The 22,315-nt window shown below is 47.3% G+C and overlaps 2 protein-coding genes across 2 annotated transcripts; one reads left to right on the forward strand and one right to left on the reverse strand.

Annotated features, from left to right (window-relative positions):
• Positions 1-3,956: 3,956 nt before the first annotated feature.
• On the reverse strand, positions 3,957-6,003 carry LOC118503047 (ornithine decarboxylase-like). The gene is made up of 2 exons (XM_036035882.1): positions 4,578-6,003; positions 3,957-4,181 (listed from the first exon to the last, which is right to left on the reverse strand). Exons 1-2 carry the CDS (start codon positions 5,813-5,815, stop codon positions 4,097-4,099), a joined length of 1,323 nt encoding a protein of 440 aa, XP_035891775.1. The 5' UTR covers positions 5,816-6,003; the 3' UTR covers positions 3,957-4,096.
• A 3,549-nt stretch (positions 6,004-9,552) lies between these two features.
• Positions 9,553-15,426, forward strand: LOC118506181. Its single transcript, XM_036042964.1, has 3 exons — positions 9,553-13,651; positions 14,387-14,545; positions 15,389-15,426. Exons 1-3 carry the CDS (start codon positions 9,553-9,555, stop codon positions 15,424-15,426), a joined length of 4,296 nt encoding a protein of 1,431 aa, XP_035898857.1.
• The last annotated feature ends 6,889 nt before the right edge of the window (positions 15,427-22,315 follow it).

Here is a 22,315-nt window from a genome sequence, read left to right on the forward strand (position 1 = left end):
CGCATAATACACCCGGACTGTGTGAATATTTGATTAAAATACTTGCGGAGCAGAGCACGCCGGCAACATAGACAATCATTTATGTGGTCGGCTAGCGGAGGACGCCCCTCCAGTTTCGGCCGGGTCGGCTAGACCACCATCATTAGAGAGGGGAAAGATAAATTCCCGCCAACAGCGCACGCAGCAACTTGCTGACAACAGTTAAAATATTCAATTGCGAAACCACAAACTTGGCCGGCGAATGAATTGCGGGGCGTCGGGAAAATCTAAAGAAAGTATAACGCTTTCGGCAAAAATGTGTATCATCTTGCCTTAGGCCGCAGATGGTTGGCGTTCTATGAAGACACTCGGCGAAACGATGACTACCTTAAAAGTTGCTGAATTCTGAAGACTCAGCCTTTCTTCTCTTCACTTGGCCGCTTCAGCTTTATCCAGAAATATCCCCCGAAATTATGCCCGTTCAAATCCTGAGTCGCACGTTCCGCTCTGATTCGTCGACGGATTTTTGGATACCCCGATGGTGCACCAGCGTCCGTGGCCAGGGTTTCGTCAGGTCAGGTGGATAGAGGAACGGAGCGAAATGCTAATGTGGAAGATCCGCTGCTTAGAACAGGACGCACAACACAAAAAAACGAAAAATCTTACGGGAAAGGAATTCATTTGTTGCTTTTACGCCTTATAAACTTTTTCCATTTTCCAAGGTTCCCCGCCATGGCCCGGGTTTTTCATTACGAAGCTCTTTCTGCTTCCCTTTTTTTTGCGTAGTGCAATTCGTAGTGCTGCTTCTTCATGGTGATGTTTAACATTAATTATGAGCTCCAGATCAGTTGGCATCTAGCAGGGATTTATTGTACGACCCGGGGAGCAGGCAGAGCGAATGCTTTCATTTTTCCGGTATATTAGGCCCGTCTTTTGATGGAACCCGCTTCCAAAGGAGTGTAGTAAAGTTAATGATACTTTCATCTTTCACATCTTACGCAATGAAAAGTGAACCTCCGGCGGACGGAGTCCTAGAATCGTCCTCCACGTGTTTCATCTTTCTCGGGCGCGTTGTCTATGTCGGTGCCAGATTCCGCAAAGGACCGTTTAGTAACGCCACTTCGGTAGCGTAATGAACGCGTTATTTTTATATGCCACTCTGCACTTTACTTTAAGGCCATAAACCCGTCACGTAATGTACAAAGGCCGGAGGGGGCCGGGGAGAAGGTTTTCACGTAAGAAATTGGAAATGGAAATGGCTTTCCGTCAAATGCCACGCACGGGCCGGCGGAAGTCTTTGGCACAAATCAAACTTTATGTCCCGAGAAGCAGCAGAGGACGATCTCGTTAACGGCCCCAACATGGAGACGATGGAAACATTCACTTTTATTGAGTTATTCTTCGCATTGGCATGCGTGGTTGGGTACTTTGTTTTGGGAACCGATACATCTTTTGCGTTCGTCCATGCGGTCGTCTGGGGTTGGGTTGATGTTTTCTTGCACCCGGAATCGAAATCGAAGAGATGGCAACTGGTTACGCTAGTGAAGAGTGAATAAACAAACACGGGGCTCCAGCTCTTCCCTCCTGCTCATGCCGGAAGCGATGAAAATTAAATGATAACATTCCGACAGTGTCAATACTCGGGCCCAGAAAACGAGTGCGTATATCGTCAGGTTGTTAACGTTACGTACATGGAATCGTAAATGAGGCGTGCGTGCGGGTGTTTCAGGACCCCATCGGCTAAACCGAGGACAGGAAGATCTCGGTGGCGGGATGTTTTTGGGGTTTGTTTCAACATTTTTATCGCTCCTTCTCCTGCTGACAGCTAAGGGCCGGGGTGTATTGATTGTTTATGGGCCGTAGCCATTGAGTGCGGCCATCTGGTGTTTCTGGTGACAAGGACATTAATGCCACGCTATTTACTTTTATGTACTGACGTGAGTGATGATGTGCATGAAACATCGATGAATTGATAGGGTTTCTACTTGGAACCATTAGCGAGCTTAGCGATTCCTGCTACAGTGGATTCCTGCCCAGAGTGTGGCTGATTTGCATTAATCTTCCAATTCCAATCGCGGGTGGTTTCAGCTCACCCGGGGGCAACTTTAGAATGTGCCTCTTGTAATGCACAACAGCGTTCCACGAAAGCTCTTACAATTGAAAACATCACAATAGGCCTGCTTTAGTGTACCATATTATTGCAGCAGTTTTCCACGAAATACTGCCACGAATGAGCGCTTCTATTCCAAACCATAGACCAACATAAATCAGCCCACTGGCTCCAAAACTGATCCCGAATGGATCAACAAAATACAGACCATCTGCCAGCAACAATGGCGGGATAAGCTTGGAACAAACCGTAACCTCCATTGTTACTTTCGCCGCATTCAAGTACAAAGTAAGACATCGCCCCTTCCTACTACACCGGCCATACTTCGCGAATGAATCACGTTTAATTAGCACATAATTTCAGTCAAGTTGTGTCGTAAATAATGGCTGCCACGGTTCATTCTCCCACAGCTGGGCACAGTCAGTTGGCGCCTAAAGGTAGACTATTTACACAGAATACGCCTCGCCACGTGTCGGTAACGATTTGCGCGTTACCCTGGTGATCCCGCTGATGGAAGGTTGATGTGCGTAAGGTGTGTTTAAATTGCGTTAAAGCCCAAGTTGTCGGTAGGGAGAATTCGGCTCCGGGAAAGGGACTTTTAATTTACGACTGAAAAGTTCCTCCTTTTAGAATTTTTTCATCCGTACTTTTATTATTTATTTATCCTTGCACCGAAGGGATGATCTCGCTTAAACGCTGGTGGTATAGGGTTCCGGTAGAAGTTTCCGTAATTAGGATCTCAGGAAAAAACGGCTCCCAACGCACATCCATTTAGCACATCCGTTTGAGGTTCTCGTCTTCCATCGTCGGTCTGTCTGCCCGTGTCCTTGGGCGACGAATATTTCACACGATATCCTTGGGAGGAGCGCTGGGTGCAATATTTTACGACCACCGTGCCGGTTAGTACACTTATATTTAGCTTTGATTTACCGGTAAGCTTCCACGTAAACACCTTGACGTGTGCTGCAGGACATGCTGGTACCGGAAGTACCGTCGGGCGAGTGTAGATGACGTGAGTAAAATACTTCCCGTTCGGCTGGCGAAGGATTTGCCTTCAGCATGCAACGTCTGGCTCGAACGTCCGCTGGTAGCATCTTAGCTTCCAGATCAACCGTAAGGTTAAAGGCATCTCACCGGTCGTTGCGCCTTCCACGTAATCAGCCCGGATACACCGGAAGGAAGGATGCAGCAGGACGCTCGATAGACCACAACCGCAGACAACCGGTCTAGCAACGGTTCCCGGGGATCGGGAAATTTCCATCAAATCTAATTTATTTTACCGTCAACAGCTTTTTGTGTTATTGCACCCACAGGGTAATAAAAGTGGATCATCTTTTCACCCCCTAGTATCATGTACACACTCACACACCCACAGCAGGATGACTAGGCAAGGTTCGGGTTTTATGTTACGAGTAGGAACGAAATTGAAGAAAGTGCCCGACACCCGCTTGGTGCCTCAGCATTCCACTACGCCCGAGTAAAATGATAAATAAAAATGAAGCCAAAAAGGAACGGTGTGCTTGAAAGTAAATTTGGAGCCACTTTTGACTCGCAGCGTACACTTGATACGTTCCCCCAATAAAAAATGGAAAATGGGAAAGCGAAAGGATTCGGATGCTCGGCTGCTGGTGCTGGTGTAAACATAAAATTGGGAAGCATCGTGGCGCTCTTGGTGCCGCCTTTTGTCGGAAGAAGTTGGAACGAGCCAGCCGGACGGCAAGGAAATAGATTCACTCCCAAGTACCCAAGGCTGAGGTACTCTGCCACTTGAAATTTATCTACCATCCCCATACAGCCGTCCAGATTCGCACAGACAACGGCGACTTCTCAAGCGGGTAATGGCAAATGGAATAGTAACCGTGGTTAGTTAGTTTTGAAATTCCCATTTTGGGATTTCGGTACACTTGGAGGTTGTTTTATTCAAACACACATACAAATGCACCTCGCAGAACTCACCGAATAAAAGGCAATACAATTTAAAGCTGTTCGCGTTGGTTGTGTTGTTTGTTAGGGAGCTTTCTCTAGGATGCCCTCGAAGAAGGTGAGTGTTTTCTGCTTCCAGTCCTTGCTGGCGATCGTGTGAAGCATGTTCCTGTAAATGAAAGTGGTGTTGGAGAAGTTGTAGCATGGTTTCGGGACAGCGTAAATGTAATGGGTTTTTGGTCAAATTATGGAACACTTGGCATACAACACCAAGGGCGCACATGAATGCAAGAGTTTATTGTTGCTCTTAACAAAAAAGGGCGCATTCTAGGAAGCGGTTCACTTTCGGTGATTGGAAAAAGCGAAATAAATAATTTAATAGCTTCCTTTTTTACGGAAAGAGCGCGACAGATAAGTCAGTCTAATCAAAAACTCTACAAACCCTGCGTTGTAGAGCACCGATGACCTCGCAGGACACTAAAATTAATTTGCTTTCTTTTGTCGGCATTTCGTTGATAAGAGGATGGGACTTTGATGCGCACGAAACAGCATTCGGAGCACTTACCACATGTTTTCTTTAATGTAAGTCTGCACCGAGGGCTTCGGAAATCCGTTGAAGTTGGTCGCGAATGTCATGCCGTATGCACCGAGATTCTCAAACACGATGTAGTCTCCTATGTGATGCTCGGGATACTCCACATCTTCGCACACGATATCTGTCGAGTCACAGGTAGGTCCCCAGATGGTGGTTGGGAAGGTACGCTCGTGTTGTCTCTCCTTGCGCACCAACGGAACGGCACGCTTCAGATCCTTAATCTCTCTCAGGCTGAGCCAATCGAACAGCGTCCCAAAAACTCCATCATTTATGTAGTACATCATCTGGTGCACGTTGTCGGCCTCATCTCGGACCACCTTTTTGCCCTGAACTGTGGTGAGCAGCGTTACAGCAGATCCGACATAGAATCGACCTGGCTCTCCTAATACAAACACCTCGTCCTTATCGTCCGGGAAGAACTCCTCTAATCCTCGGCACACTGCCTGTGCGTACTCGTCGATCGGTTTATCGTTGTCCCCGGGGAATCCTCCTCCTACATCGAGCAGCCACAACCGCATCCCAAGCTCATCCCGCGCATAATCAAACACCGATCGAGCCGATGCGATCGCGTGATAGAAACAATCGGCATCCAAGCTTCCACAACCAACGTGGAAGCTAACGCCAATCACGGAAACGCCGAGTTGTTTGGCACGTGCCAGCAGCTGACGTCCATTACCTCGTGCATCGCACCCAAACTTCTTGCCCAGCGCTATCAACACACGGTCTGAGTCGTGTCGGATGCGTAGCACAAGCTCAGCTTCCGGATATTCGCGTGCTACCTTCTCCAGTTCACACTCATTATCGAACGTCATCCGGCGGATTCCGTGAGCTTTAGCGAATGCGAGGGCTTGCACAGATTTGATCGGATGGGCGAAGATGATACGATCGGGAGTAACTCCCAGTCCAAGCATGGTGCGTATCTCAGCTTCCGAGGCACAATCAAACCCAGTCCCTAGTGCGGCCAGTGTTGCCAGAATGGCTGGATCATCGTTGCACTTGACGGCGTAGAATGGGGTCACACGCGGCATAGTTCTCAGCCAGACCAGATGCTTTCTTACCAGATCGTCCAGATCGAGCAAATGTAGCGGGTGCTCCCGTGATCCAGCCGCAATTATACGCTGTATCTCCTCCTCCAGCGGTCCCGCTGTTGCTGACCGGAGTGTCACATTTTTAAGCTCGGACAGATGAATATCTTGACGCGTGTCCATAGTACCGGCTGGTCACACCGACGCCTCGCTGTACACTGGTGCACTCGATTGTCACACGCTCTTGTGGTCAGGGAGAGTGCCTTTAAAGGACAGATTAATCACAAAACAAGGCTTGACAACTTGATAAGAGGGCTCACTTCGTGAGATTGGACAGACCGGCTAGTGTGTACTGAAGGTTGTTTTATTCCGGAGTGCCTCTGTTTGGTTATTAGGAGACACATATACTTCTGGTGGTCTAGATGGTCTAGAGAGTGTAAACAAATACAGGAGTTGTCATCAAGCGTCTTCTGCTTTCTCGTTACAAAAAAAAAAAACATAGTCTGATAAGATAATCTTTGTTATTTCGGTATTGTGTCGTATCGGCTATTGACTCTGCTACTGGTAACAGTCACCAGCTGTTCTTCAATAGGCATGGATGCGGTTAGTCCTGTTATCATTTGTGGGTCATTTTTTGCATCAACAGATGAGGGCGATAAAGGTGATACTCGTTCAGGTACTTAGAATATTGTTGAAGCTGGCAACGTTATTAATTAGACGCTGGTTGGATTGAATGAGAAAAAGCTTTGGTTTGCGTATTGCATACTTTGCGGAGTTTTTAATGAGTCTAATGTCCTATCTTGCCTTCTTTAAGACGATCTGTTTTATTCTGTTTTCTAAGGAATTTGATGTTGAAAGCAGCAAACGATACTCAAACAAGTATTGCAATGAATGTTTGGGAAAGAAGATTCATGAAACTCATCTATATCTTTTTTCGCTTAGACCCTAGCCCACATAAAGCAAGCAAAAGAAAGAAAAAAACGAAGCAAAAAGAACAAATAAGCCGATTGTTGTGGTTTTTCTTTCGCGTTCAGCTCTTCACCAGCTAAAGTGCTGTTTAATCTTCGCTGCAGCGAAATCTCTTCTCTGGTTTGGATGCTGGTCTTAAATCCCATTTAAGCACAATCTACTTACTGTCTGCTTCGATGAGATAAGATGATGGTCTCCCATCGGGCTCATCGGGACTAATCCGCTTTTCGCCCTTCGTCCGCTCCACTTTGCTTTCGTCAACATCCTTCTCACTGTGGTTTATCCAGAGCTCCGGTACGCTCACCGTATCATGCGCATCATTCATTCACGGTACGTCACTCACGGCGAAAGGTAAGATGGGATTTTTCAAACAGACCTGCTCTGTCTGGGCTTTTGATTTGATAATGGTGTTATTGTTGTTGCGGATGGCGTCGAAAACAAATACGATTAGAATCGGATGTCTGGCCGTGCAATGGAGTACTTCCGGGACCTCCACGTCGAGAGTGTCCATTTTGTTGTGGTAGTAACAGCTCGTAATGTAATCACAACCCGTTTTCGCCACTTTAAAGATTAAGACTGTTAAACCTTTCCTGATTTTATTAACGACCAACTCGTTTTTTGAGTTCTCGATCCGCCTTTTTTACCTTCATTTCCTGTCAAATAAACCACACAAAACGGAACTGGTGAAAAAGTGTTTTTCCCAACGACAAATGACGACACTAAAGTGCCAGTTGCTTGCAGCACTGCCGGCCACTGCAGACATCGATTTATATTGGTACATTACCGTTTCCGGTCAAACACACAAAACACTTCTCAAGAACATCGTAACTGTATTTCCGAGATCGGGGTGTAACTTCTCGCTTCTCCAGGAATATATTTATTTCCGTCATGTTTCATTCGATCTCTTGACGCCCCATTCGTGCGCCTTCTTTCAAGCACGAATTCGTACTGCACAACCCCCTCCGGCACAGACCAAAGTCAACACATCCAACCGAAGGTATGTAACCATCTCGGGGTAATAGTTGTTGCGAAATGTGTCAGCTTTCTTTTCGATTTGCCTTTTCCTTCCCGCCGAGCATTGGCTTCCATTCGTACCTTCCAAGCCACTTTGCCTCTTCAACGCTCGCTGCAAGGCGTACGGGAGTGTCGAGTGCATTTGCTGTTGCTCTGCTGGCACTTTGGTGAAATTGTTAAATTGTAGTCGATTTTCTGTAGCCGTTCTCTGGCCATCGGTACATCGGTGTAGCAGCATTTGGCTACAGATCGATTGCGAACATTGCATTGGGGCCGTTGGTGACATTGGGGGCATTGTAAAGAAAATGGCGAATAAAAAAATAGGAAATGTGGACTGGGGTTTGGGGTGGAGCGAGCGAGCGAGCGAGTGTTGAAGTTTCAATTCATTTTATTGTATCGGGGAGGTTGGGTATTTGGATGAAGAGAATCAGTAAAATAGTTTTATTAGAAGTCACTTTTTGTCAGTGGCACGCAACTGTACTGCGGTGTATTTAAGAATTCAAAAGCTTTATTATGAATAAAAATTAATTGAACTTGATTTCTTAAACGAGCATGTAGATCCCCCTACAAAATTGAGGGTTTTTTTAATTGCAGCAATTTAGGCGCCTAGAGAATATTTGCATCATACACTGCAGTAATGCGTAATGCGAGGTGTTCGAGATTTAACGCGCCTAAAGTTAGACCGCCCGCATTACACCGGGGTTGTTTAAACACGAGTCGCGCCATCTATGGTGCGATTAGGGAACCATAAAGAACCTGAATGTAATTTACTAAACATCGCTAGTACAGCACGGCTGCTTCGAGCGACTATGTGAAAATAAAATGCGATTCAGGGGAGACTGAGACAAACGGCAAAGAGCTTAGGAGTTGAAATTTATTTCGCATCCCAAGGTAGTCCAGCTAAAGAATCCTCTGAAGGTCCTTGACGGGCAACCAACATTGGACACTCTCTAGCGCTCTCCGACCCCACCTTGAGCTCGAGCTACATCTTCCTTCTCCTTCCCTTCTGGTGTTGACCTGTTCGGCATTGTCCAACGGTCTTCATCATTCCCTTCCACTCCTGGTGTGTGACCAGTTCGGCATTGTCCAACGGTTCTCACCATTCCTTTCCCCCCTTGGCACGAGGCCTGCTTGGTTTCACCATCAACTCGTGCCATTCCTTCCCCAGCAGTGGATCTGTTCGGCAGTGTCCAACGGTCGCTGCTGATTCTCTCCCGGTACCGGTCCACCACCACCAAAGGCCGTACTGTCTATCCTTTTCCTTCCCCCCTCCCGGAGTAGGCCGTTCCCTACATTTTGGTCCTTCGAACCGGATCAACGCGAGTGCCAGTTCGCGAATCGCCGCGTCTCAGTCCGCGATCGAGCGTTGATCACAGTAAACGCGGTGTTCAGTGTGCAGTGAGCAGCCGGTCTACACGGACCAATCGGACGGATTGGGTCCACATCGGTGAGCAGCGAGCGAGGAAAGCTCCAACGCCAGTCCTCCAGTTGCCGCCATCTTGTGAGCAGATCGGTGCTTCGTCCAGCGAGGGAGCTACAAACGCCAACCCTCCAGGCGTCACCATCGTCATCGAGAGAGCAGTCGGACGGATTCGCTCTACAGCGGTGCGCAGAGAGCGAGGGAAGCTCCAATGCCAACCCTCCAGCTGCCGCCATCTTCATCCAGCACCAACTGCAAGTTGTGCGCAGATCGGTGCTCGTCGAGCGAGGGAAGCTACACACGCCAACCCTCCAGCTGTCGCCATCTTCATCCAGCACCACCATTGTCATCGAAGGAACTATCCGACGAATTAGTTCCACAGCGACGCTCATCCAGCGAGGGGTTACAACCGTCAGCCCACTAGGTGGAGCCGCACTGCAAGCAGTTTCCGAATTCGTCATCGGTGTTTGTGCATCAGTGTGTATTTTCATCATCAGTGCTAGTGCAGTGAAACGTCATGCCAGTGACACGTGCGTCGACAAAGGACATGGACACCGTGGAGTTATCTGGAGCAGAAACTGCAGTAATGCAGCAACCAGAAGTGTCCATGCAAGTGCAAGTGTTGCGCATCAAGTTGAAGGTCGTGCATAAAAGGCTGATCAACATGCAGACCGATCCAACACTTGCACAAGTGCAATCCAAAATGCTGGAAGAGCTGAAGGCTGAACAACATACACTGCTGAATCAACTCATCGAGCAGCTACCGTATGATTTGGACAAGGACATCGCTGAGGACGAAGTGTTCCAGGCCGAATATTTGGTGAAAGCGGCATCTCTTCAGAGCATGGACGTCAAGCCTCCGCCGGTGGCAGCACAACTCGTAATGCCGCAACACCGTCTCCACATCCCGATGCCTACGTTCGACGGTAGCTACGAACAGTGGCCAAAGTTCAAGGCTATGTTCCAGGACATCATGAGCCGAGCCAATGAGTCTGATGCTGTGAAACTTCATCATTTGAACAAGGCGTTGACAGGAAAGGCTGCCGGCATAATCAACGCCTCAATGATGAACAGCAACAACTTCGAGAGTGTATGGGAGATCTTAGTCCAGCGGTTCGAGAACCCCCGGTTGATCGTCGACAAACACATCGCCGGGTTGTTACACCTCAAGGCGCTACCCCGAGAGTCTGCAAAGGATCTTCGTCACCTTGCCGAGACTTGTAAGGCGCATGTTGACGGTCTCATCTTCATGGAGAAGCCCATCGACGGAACCAGCAACCTCATCATCACCCACATTCTGTCATCGTGCCTAGATGCGGAAACTCGGAAGTTGTGGGAACGCTCGTTAAAGCATGGAGAGTTTCCTGAGCTGTACAAAACTCTTGAGTTCATCACTCGGCAGACGGAAGTGTTGGAAAGCTGTGCAACGAAGGAGCCTCAACAACGACAACCGTCGGGAAAACCAGCGAGCACCAAGGCATTTGTGTCATCGACTCCGAACCCTCCGCAGCTCTGTTGCGCTTTGTGTAAGCAGCAACATCCATTACACAAGTGCCCCACGTTTTTAATACTGACGACTACGGATAAGATCGAGAAGCTGAAAACATTGAACCGCTGCTTCAACTGTTTTGGTACCGGACATGCAGTTTCTAAATGTCCCTCACCATGGTCGTGTCGTCACTGCAAGGGCAGGCATCACACGTTGATTCATGTGGAGAACTCACGTGTAACACCTGGTCCATCACCTGTTACTGGAAGACAATCTACAACCGCTACGACAACATTAACCACAGTTGTGTCATCCACGGTGTTGCTTTCGACGGCAATGCTCAACATCACCGACAGCGCAGGAGTCACCCATCCGGCACGTGTTCTTCTGGACAGCGGAGCACAATCCAGCTTCATCACTGGCAGGCTAGCCCAATTCCTATGTTTACCACGCAAATTGGTAAACATTCCCTTGTCAGGGATTGGTGGCAGCGCAGGATCGAACGTGCGACACACCGTGACTACTACCATTCATTCCCGATGCTCCAGTTACAATGCAACGGTGGAAATGTTAGTGCTTCCCAAACTGACGGTGGAAATGCCACGACAGTACATCAACATCAGCCACTGGAGTATTCCTGAAGCATGTGTTCTGGCTGACCCGTCGTTCAACAACCCAGCGCCTATCGACCTGATACTGGGAGCATCACTCTTCTACGAGATCCTGAGGACCGGACGGCTATCGTTGGGTGACAACATGCCAACGCTCCAAGAAACCGAATTTGGTTGGGTTGTCAGCGGAAACACCATCATCGAGGAACCATTGTCATCTTCAATGTGTGCAGTCGTCACGCACACCAACGAGCTGGACTCTTTGATGAAGAGATTCTTCGAACTAGAAGAGGTGAGCGGCACACCAAGCTGGAGCAACGAAGAACGTGCGTGTGAGGAGCATTATACAGCGACAACTACCACAGACATCAACGGTCGATACGTGGTTCGACTTCCCCGGAAAGCCGAAATGATCGGCAAACTTGGGGACTCAAAGACCAGCGCACTAAGAAGGTTCTTAGCAATAGAACGACGACTTCAAAGAGAACCGGAAACTCAACAAGCCTATGTTGATTTCATGAACGAGTACCTTCGCTTAGGTCATATGAGCAAGGTGGCAGCCACATCGATGGACGCTGAGACGTTCTATCTACCTCATCATCCGGTCTTCAAAGCCGACAGCACCACTACCAAGTGCCGTGTCGTCTTTGACGCATCGAGCAAATCATCAACGGGAGTATCATTGAATGATACGTTAATGGTCGGGCCGACCATTCAACAGGATGCTACCTCCATTTTGCTGCGGTTCCGTACAAGGGCTGTTGCCCTCACAGCAGACGTGGCTAAAATGTACCGGCAGGTTTTGGTACATCCCACCGATCGATCCCTGCAACGCATCCTGTGGCGGAATTCACCAAACGAGCCCATCGAGGAGTATGAGCTCAACACCGTGACGTATGGGACAGCATCTGCACCGTTCCTGGCAGTACGATCATTACAACAAACGGTAGAAGATCATGGGAAGGAATATCCGGCTGCAGCTGCGCGATCCTGTGACTTCTACGTGGATGATTTCGTGTCTGGAAGTGATTCGCCGGCAGAGGCTGAATCCCTACAAGTACAAACGGCAGAATTGTACGCGAAGACGGGGTTTGAGCTACGAAAATGGGCTTCCAACAAGCCATCCGTGCTACAGCATGTGGACCAACAGCAGTTAGCAGCCACTCCATCTGCTGAATCGGGAGCCGAAGGAGTTCTGGCAACTCTTGGTTTAGTTTGGGACTCATCTTCCGACAACATGAGTTTCAAAATCAACGCGCCCTACGTTATTGGGCCAATAACGAAGCGGAAGGTCCTTTCTTGCATCGCCAGGATCTACGATCCTTTGGGAATTGTTGACCCAGTGAAAGCCATGGCGAAGCAATTCCTCCAACGTATCTGGACTCTTCAGACGGACCAGCAACATCCCTGGGGATGGGACGACGAACTACCGCATCACCTTCAAGGACAATGGATCAACTTCCACAACCAATTGATCCATCTACAGGAGCTACACATTCCTCGTGTAGCAATTGGACCTGACAGCATCTCTAGCCAATTCCATTTCTTTTGCGACGCGTCAGAAAAGGGATATGGAGCATGCTGTTACATCAGGAGCTGCAACGAACAGGGAGTCGTCACGATTCAACTGTTCGCCTCGAAGACGAAAGTGACACCAATAAGCAGCAAGCACTCCATCGCCCGACTGGAATTGTGCGCAGCACAATTAGCCAGCTTGCTTTACAATCGTGTGAAGTCAGCTGTCGAGTTGCAATCTCCAGCTACATTTTGGACGGATTCAACCACCGTGGTGCATTGGCTACGAGGATCACCAAGCTGCTGGAAGCCGTTCGTCGCCAATCGTGTCTCGCAAGTGCAACAGCTTACAACTGGTTGTGCTTGGCGACACATTGCTGGAATAGACAACCCAGCGAACCTTGCATCACGCGGCTGCCTGAGTAAGGAGCTCCTCAACAATCCGTTATGGTGGCAGGGCCCACCATGGCTAAATCAACCGGAAGAGCAATGGCCGGAATCATCGATATCGTCATTTGACGACGACGCTGCCGCAGAAAGACGCGCCTCTACAGTGGCCTGTGCAGTTGTCGAGAAACCGCACCATCGCGTCTTCACGTTATACTCATCGTTCTCGAAGCTCAGAAGAATGATGGCGTATTGGGTTCAATACTTCAACCGTTGTTCAAAACGTCGATCGTATACTGGCCCTGGTATCACGACAGCAGACCTGAAGGAAGCAGAGGAAGTAATGTGCCGATTAGCGCAGAGGGATTATTTCACACAAGAAATAAGAGCACTACAACGGAAGGAATCAATTTCTTCGTCATCGAAGCTGAAGTGGCTGCATCCGCAGCTGGGAGCAGACGGCATCATTCGTGTTGGTGGCAGGCTTAGCAACGCATTGCTATCAGAGGACACCAAACATCCTATCGTGGTTCCCAACGGACATCCGTTAGCCCATCTGCTGATGGATCATTTCCACAAGACGCTGCTACATGCGGGACCACAGCTGATGCTGAGTACGAGCCGACAACGATATTGGATCTTGGGCGGCAGAAACCACGCGAGAAGGACTTATCATCAGTGCCTCACCTGTTTCCGTGCCCGTCCTATCTCATCAGAGACACTAATGGCAGATCTCCCTTCGACGAGAGTGACTTCCAACCGACCTTTTTCAATCACGGGGATTGATTACTGCGGTCCAGTTTTTGTGAAGGGCGCATACCGGCGAGCAGTTGCTACAAAGGCATATGTAGCCATCTTCGTGTGTTTCGCCACTCGTGCAATTCACATCGAACTTGTTTCCAACTTGACGACGGAAGCATTCATCTCAGCGTTACGTCGATTCGTGGCACGCCGTGGACTTCCAGCAGAGTTGCATTCAGATAATGCAACAAACTTCAAGGGAGCAAGCAACCAGCTAAATGAAGTCTACAAGCTGTTGCATTCATCACATCATCAAAGGAGCATCCGGACATGGACCTTGGACAGGAGGATTACGTGGCACTTCATTCCACCGCGAGCTCCCCATTTCGGTGGGCTTTGGGAGGCGGCTGTGCGCTCGATGAAACACCACCTAGTACGAGGTGTAGGCAAAACGTCTCTCTCCTTCGAAGACATGGCGACGCTGCTGACCGAAATTGAGTCATGCCTCAATTCTCGGCCATTAACACCGCTGACCGATGACCCCACTGACGTGACTGCCCTTACACCCGGACATTTCCTGGTTGGATCGCACCTCCAACATGTTCCAGATGCCGAGACAGCGGGCGTTCCTGAAAATCGGTTGACACAGTGGCGACATGTTCAACAACTAATGCGTCACTTCTGGAACCGATGGCATAAGGAGTACTTACAGCAACTCCAACCGCGTTCGAAATGGTATAAGGATGATGAAAGGGCTATCGTTCCAGGTACGTTAGTGATCATCAAGGAAGATAATGTACCACCACTTTCTTGGCTGTTAGCACGAGTAGTTGAGGTCCATCCTGGAAAGGATGGAAAGGCTAGGGTATTTACACTGCAAACCAGTACCAAGACTAAGGTAGTTAGGCCTCGCGTAAAGCTATGCGTTATACCCACGGCAGTAGGAAATTATTGAAATTTCTCAATTTCAAGGTGGCAGGATGTTCGAGATTTAACGCGCCTAAAGTTAGACCGCCCGCATTACACCGGGGTTGTTTAAACACGAGTCGCGCCATCTATGGTGCGATTAGGGAACCATAAAGAACCTGAATGTAATTTACTAAACATCGCTAGTACAGCACGGCTGCTTCGAGCGACTATGTGAAAATAAAATGCGATTCAGGGGAGACTGAGACAAACGGCAAAGAGCTTAGGAGTTGAAATTTATTTCGCATCCCAAGGTAGTCCAGCTAAAGAATCCTCTGAAGGTCCTTGACGGGCAACCAACATTGGACACTCTCTAGCGCTCTCCGACCCCACCTTGAGCTCGAGCTACATCTTCCTTCTCCTTCCCTTCTGGTGTTGACCTGTTCGGCATTGTCCAACGGTCTTCATCATTCCCTTCCACTCCTGGTGTGTGACCAGTTCGGCATTGTCCAACGGTTCTCACCATTCCTTTCCCCCCTTGGCACGAGGCCTGCTTGGTTTCACCATCAACTCGTGCCATTCCTTCCCCAGCAGTGGATCTGTTCGGCAGTGTCCAACGGTCGCTGCTGATTCTCTCCCGGTACCGGTCCACCACCACCAAAGGCCGTACTGTCTATCCTTTTCCTTCCCCCCTCCCGGAGTAGGCCGTTCCCTACACGAGGCATTATTCAACAAAAACTAGGTTTTCATTATCCAGATATTACTTATATAGAGGTTTTATTCGTAGCACCCCAAATGTTTTTTTATATTATGTATAAAATAATTTTTAGTTTTCTCTCAGGAAGAAAAAGTGACGAAGGATTTAATCCTTTTTTTAATTTTTAATTGTAAAATAAATTGATCAGTGACTGTCCACCACTGTACTCCACTCCAACTAGCTGCATACATATCGACTTCTGCATTCCAACATCGCCCCAAGGGCATTAAAATAAATCTGTCACCAATTTTTATCCTACGCGTGTCCTGTGCATGTGTCCACAGTTGCAGAAAGCTGCCCTGTACACCCTCCAGGGAATTAAATGGTTGCTTTCGTTCCTCATAAAAGCATCGACCAAATGCATCCGACATCAAACTCATCCAAGAAGATCCGAATCCAATTGAAACTCTAGTCCCTCGCTCTAGGAAAACATTTTCCTGTTTGTTTCTATTTGAACTGCAATTTGCAGATGTGAGCAGAAGCTACAGCAGTCACAAGAAAAACACATCATTCCAGCGGAACCCATCAAGAGAAATTCAGCACATCGTCAATAAAACTGATACCAATTTCCTTTTCTTCTTTTAAAGGAAATCCCCTGAAGAGAAGCAATATATTCCTTCGCGGATCGGTTGTGCGAAATAAGAAACTTACTTTAAGATAAAATGCGAAACAAAGCAAGTAAATTGAATCGTTGCAATGAAACGGAATGGACCGACCGGTGTTGTTGGAGATGGAAAAGTAAATCTTCACAATGAACCAACCCGTTTTCTCATCGCATCCTTCACATCCTTCGCAGCCACGAAATGAAAAGTCAGCGAAAGCATTTATTCTGCTTATCTTACACACGGTCCGCGGGATTGGTATTTTCATTTTTATTTCGTCTCTTCATCGCTTTGTGCCTGTTTCAACCGTTTCACCGTCGTTTAACGGTGTCAGGATTATCCTGAAGGAAAAGGTTGCACACTGAAAATAACACATTGTTGGAAAGAATGAGCAAGAAGATGGTGAGTTAGACTTTTTCCCATTTTTTCGCTCGCCTAAATGGACGTAGGAAGCAAGCAACGATCTCATCGTATCCAATTTAGAATGGGATCTGGCCGTTAGAGTGAACAGCCACAACAACTCGGAAGTCGGAAATTGCGTGCATAATGGGAAACGGACCCGCCAGTGCCGTGTGGTTTTGATTTAACGGACGGTTAGGACATGGTTATGATCGGTTCAAGACTCACGGTGAGGAATCAAATTGAGCAAGCGAGCCACACACACGCACACACAAGGAAAAAACCTCCGGAAGAGACCCAAGAGTGTGCTTGAGGCTTTTTGGAGGCTTTGGAGGCTCTGCTCCAAAGTAGGCCATTTTAGAGGCATGGCGTGGCCTTCAACGGCAATGGAGTCGTGAAGATGCTTTTGACAGGTACAGGTTCATTAACAATGGACGTTCTCGAGAAGGCGCTCGGTGAGTGTAAGTGAGTGTAAATGAACGAGCAAATAAACCGGTACCGGGGCGGTTCCCGCACTTACGACCCACGCAGGATAAGGAAAAATCATTTCCTCACAAAAATGGAGAAAGAAAGAAAAACCGACCATTCGTGGACTCAGCGAGGAAGAATCGTGGGATAGCTGGCAAGAAGGCTTTTTATAAGTGGTTGATTGCTTAACGAGCGTTGGCTCGTTGATGGAGGCTTGTAAACGCGGCCCGTTCAGTACGGATAAGCTTCAATTCAATTTCGCAAAACGATGCCACCCGGAAGGACTTCCCTCCTCCTGCTTCTTCCGGGTCGGGTGGGATGGAAATAAATTCACCGGAAAGTGGAGCAATTAGTTTGTAAGGGTGGTTGAAGCCATTGATTCAATATACACGACCCAAGGCGTTGTGAGTGCCTTGCTTGAGGAAAGCTGCTAAACAGCTGCTCGATTTGCTGGTGTGAATGTTTGCGTTTTACATTAGCAACTCTCACTTGACACCGGACAAAAATGTAAACTACTGCACAATCTTCCGCTTGAGGTACTATTGCGTTAGTCCTCGGTCCTCGGTAAAAGTAATTAAAATCCTTATTACTTGTCGTTGGCCTTATGATTAGGTGAATTGTGGGGCTAGGTTTGATTGCCCTGTGTGTCTCGCTTTGGTGTTATGATAATTATTGCCATTTACAGTGCCCCAACTACAAGGGCACAGTAAACGTCCACCCACCGGACGGAAGGTTGACTAAATGTTTAATGTAATATTTTACGTTTATGGACAGCGCGGGAAGGCTCGTAGCAGAATAGTTCGACGGGGATGTAGGCGTTTGCAACGGTGGCATTTGCAACACGCCCATTGCAATTACAGCTAGCATTTAATTACATGCACACGAGCTGGAAGTGAGTAGCGAATGGAGCAACATCATTGAATTCTAATTCGCCATCGAACGAGGGTTGTTTTTCAATGAGGTAGAATTAGCGTGCATTTGTACATTATTTAATCATGCTGTTTAAATATCTAGCTGAACACATGATCCAAGCAGATGGGGAATAAAAGTATCGAACAAGCGGGGACATGTGTTTATCGCTGTTATAATATTATGTTAATAAATCCGAATGACTCCTGCTATTTTACAGCATTTCGGTGAAAAACGAGTCAGTAATTGTCAAAGGATAGTAATGCGAAAAATATTATTAATCGAGTGTTAGATCGTAGTAAGCCGGATTATTAGGTATTGCTAATAATTTCGCCTAAAAGTATGCAATTTGATAACACAACTCATGTTTGCATTCGTCTGATTACATAACTTCTGGGGACATTTTTGTGTGGGTTAGAGCCAGAAATTTTTCATGTAAATAATAATAACAGCAAAACAAATATATTTACCAATATTTGACTGACATTTTATCTCTATTTTACTCATTTCATTTGTTCATTTGTTTCACACTCTTTAACTCCTGCCATAAGTGGTAAACCAACCGAGGGTCAGATGGGATCATAAAAAAAACACACGCACCCTTCCAAAATCCTTTTCATGTTCCTGTGGTTTGTGCATTGTTGGCAAGGCTAATTGGAAGTTGATGTAACATTGTGGCCGGTTTCAGCACACGCTATGAGCCGTACAAGAACCCAATCACGTGCAAAGGATAGTATAAAAGGTAAAAAGTGCGCGCGTGGGTCTATAATCGATTGTTCTACCATCGATTATAATCATTATAATGGCTCGTGATGATCTGAACCACATCCGGGAGGGAGAAGGGTCGATCGGCGGGAAGAAAATTAATTATTAAAATCATGTGCAGTAACATTTTTCCCGTACCCTGTTTTGCGCTGTACACTTGTTGTACAGAATGTACACAAAAAGCGAATTACAATAATGTGTGTTCGCGTTCGTGTTATTTTGTGTTCGCCTAGCCCTGCGCTGCAAAATATGACATTAATAATTAATTCTTTATTTAAACACTACCTTCAGCGAGCGGGCCAGAACACGCCGAGCGCACTGTCGTCGGTACCGCCATCATCATCGGTGCTGGTGTGAACGTGGAAAATGGTAAAACGGAAGTGTCACCGCCCAGTGGTAGCTGTATCAGCGACGTCATTAACGGCCGTAGCCACAGAATGTCAAACTCACACACCGCGTCCAACTCTCGTTACTCAAACAAATTTGCAATTAACGAAAATCTCTTTATCGATCATTTAAACATCACGCTTTCTAGAATGTGATTCGGCAAACAGACAATACACACAGGTGCTCGTTCACGGTTCTTCACGTTGCATTCTATCACCCGCATAAAGTATGGAAAATGAGTTTGAATCTCATTAAAATATTTGAATGATACTAAAATGGCCGGCAGTAAGCGCAAGTGTGAACGTTTAATTGAAATGTGTTGCATACAATTACAGCGCGAGTAACTCTCGAACACGACTCATGAAATTGTTTGCTTAAGCGAAATACTTGCGATATGAAAAAGGCTTGAAAAACGGAAAACGTTTGCAGAATTATTTTCATTGCACAACTGTGGGCGTTTTCAATGCAAATTTTTAAATTGCGCCTCGAATGTATGCAACCCACATAGCACTACATTTGCAATTTACTGTGCAGCCTCTTTTAATGAGCGTTTTATCAATAAAAAATAAGTTATTTCAAGTGCATTCTTAAATACATTATTCAACAAATCATCTTTTAAGTTTTAATCTGAAATGTAATGGATATGCAGAATGGAGAATATGTAGACATTTAATCATCATCCGACGACTATCAATCAACTCTCCGAATGGAATTGTAATTTTAACCGGTCCCACACGAATTGCCGCTTTTCATCTGAGATTGAATCCTGCCCGAGCACGGTATCCGCGCCGTTTGGCCAGTTGGAAAACTCATCAGTTTTCAATTTCCATCCAGCTGTAATTAGCGTTCTATAAAATACGTCACTACCGGTTCGTTCGCGTGGCAGTGTGTTCAGTCCACGATAGTCGAGGACTCCCATTCCTCTATTTATTTCCACGCGACTGAGCCTGGCAGTTTGCGCTCGCGTAAGTAGTAAGCGGACAGCGTATAATCGATTCCCGGTGTTCGGGGTCTGTTAACCGATACCTTAGAATTAAGGCACTACTGGTTTGGATTATTTCTTCCGAAAGTAAGACACCCATTCGCCCGATTCCAATGAAGAATGTGTGTGTGCGTGTGCGTGTGCGTGCTCACGTGGCAATGGCTAGCTGGCGCGCGAAATTGCGCTGTGCCTGATCCGCTCAGCTTCTCCCCCCCCCCCCCTGAGTTGGGCACAAATTGAAATCAAAGCGTAATATACATATTATTAGCATCACTGAAATTGGCGCCCGCATGCACCGGCTGCCGGAATGGGTCGATTCGCGCTGGGCGATGGAAATGGAAAACGAGCAGCTTCGGCGTAGTAGCATGCGGTTCCAACTTGCAGCTACGGTGTGACTCCCGAGAGAACGATTAACATTTATGTAAATCGCGTCGACATCCTCATCGACTGTGGGGTGGGAAAATGGGGCTAGGGCGAGAGAGGTGGAGGTCGAGGAGGTGGCGGTGTCACTTCATCGCTTGACAGCTGCCGCCGGAGCGTTTTGCGGGCTGTGCAAATTGTGTCAGCATAATTTTGTTGCCTTCGTCGGCGACACATCCTGGGCAAGTGGGAGCCCTAGTTTGGGTGGGTGCGTGCTGTTACGCCATGATACAATCAATCCGCGGTTTCACGAGGCAGAAGCATGTACGTGTATTGTAGTCAATTGAATAGGATGTTTCACAATGCTCTCGATATTTCGCTATTTATTTTTAACGCTCGGTGAGCCTGGTTGTTAGAAATCGTATGTTTATTGAAGGTTTGTGATACTCGGTAACCAGACATGTGGTGCAATGGAATGAAACCAAAGAAAACACCACTGGGAATTGTGGAAGGATGTAGCAAATACTGCTTTGTTTTAGAAAATGGAGTGATGTGAAACATTTTCTTTTGTTCTGTATGGATGGTAAATCCACCTGTCTCACACTGTGGCAAGCTGTGAATCATACGCTACGCCCCAATAACATTCAATTCACCCGTACCGACATAAGACACCCTTTAACACACCAAGCTACATTAGCGTTACAGTTGCGCGCCCATAAAAGTGAACGACACTTCCCAGCAAATAGTTTTGCATCCTGTTACTTCATATATATATGCTCCTTTAAACGGTATTCACGTGCATCCTAAACCTAAATCCACCATTATGAACCATCAAATGAACTTCCCTGGTGAATCCTGCCATCCTGCGATTACACACCAGAAACGGAGTGCAAACACCTCCGAGGGCTATTATTTTATCTGCTCCCGTTCCGCAATTCGTTTCAATCTTGTTCGCGCTCGGTGGGTTTACCACAAACACATGCACATGATCGGGTACACACACACACAACTTGGGCTCTTGCTCTTGCACGTGCATTCCCAGGTGACTTAAAATTGCGTTCAAAAATGCATAAATGTTTAAACTTGAAGTGTAATGCATGGAGTAAATTACATACATTTAGGCGCTTTCAAATACAGATAGTGCCTGGAAGAGGCATGTTTCTTATCCTTAAACAGATATTGTTAAGAGCTTGATTTTCGCTCGTAGAAGGACTGTGTCCTGGGCCGTCTTCTATTCGTACACTCAATGGTATGCTTTTGATTTGCATGGATGCGTTTTTTTTTCGCTCTTTCGCATTCCCGGGTTTATTCATCCGTTTGAGAAGGAAGAATGGCGCATCCAGCACGACTGCTCCCGGGTTGCTCGTTGCATACTTTCCGGGACGTGTCGCAAGGGGCAGAGAAAAGCGGGCTGCATTCACTGGCGTGATGCGTTGTATCCTTTTTGCACTCGTGCTCCTTTCGTAACGTTATCTGCCTGGTGATCATCATCATCATCGTTCAACAGTTTTCTTTTGCCACCAGTTTTTCATCCTTACCGGTGCCGGTGCCTGCTACTATCGAGCTTATTTTTACCCAAACCGTGTCTTCTGATGGGGACGATAATCGCAACCGTTGACAAAGGGGACGCGGCGGGAGAAGTTATGAAAATTGCTTGCTTCGCACATTTTTCGGATAGTCGCTGGCAATGTGGCCTCGGTAGCTGCTGGTGAGCTGGTAAGCGAGGTTGTTGCTGTCCTATTTTCTATCCCATCATCCTCCACTGCTTCGCATGGTAGCTGCTCGACGGTGGAACAGGTCGCTTGCAAAAATAACCGAGACCGAAGCGAGGAACTGTCCACCGGACCGTGGCCGGGTTTGTTATGAGTATAAATATCAGGACCTCCGACGAGTGCCACATCACAAGCACGGACGGACGGCTGTGTATTGAAGCTAGTGCTAAAAAATGGGGATGTTTTTATAAGATTGGTTGCACTGCAGCGTCCACGGAAACATCATCAGT

This window comes from Anopheles stephensi, chromosome 2 (assembly GCF_013141755.1).
Source record: "Anopheles stephensi strain Indian chromosome 2, UCI_ANSTEP_V1.0, whole genome shotgun sequence".
NCBI classification, from domain to species: domain Eukaryota; kingdom Metazoa; phylum Arthropoda; class Insecta; order Diptera; family Culicidae; genus Anopheles; species Anopheles stephensi.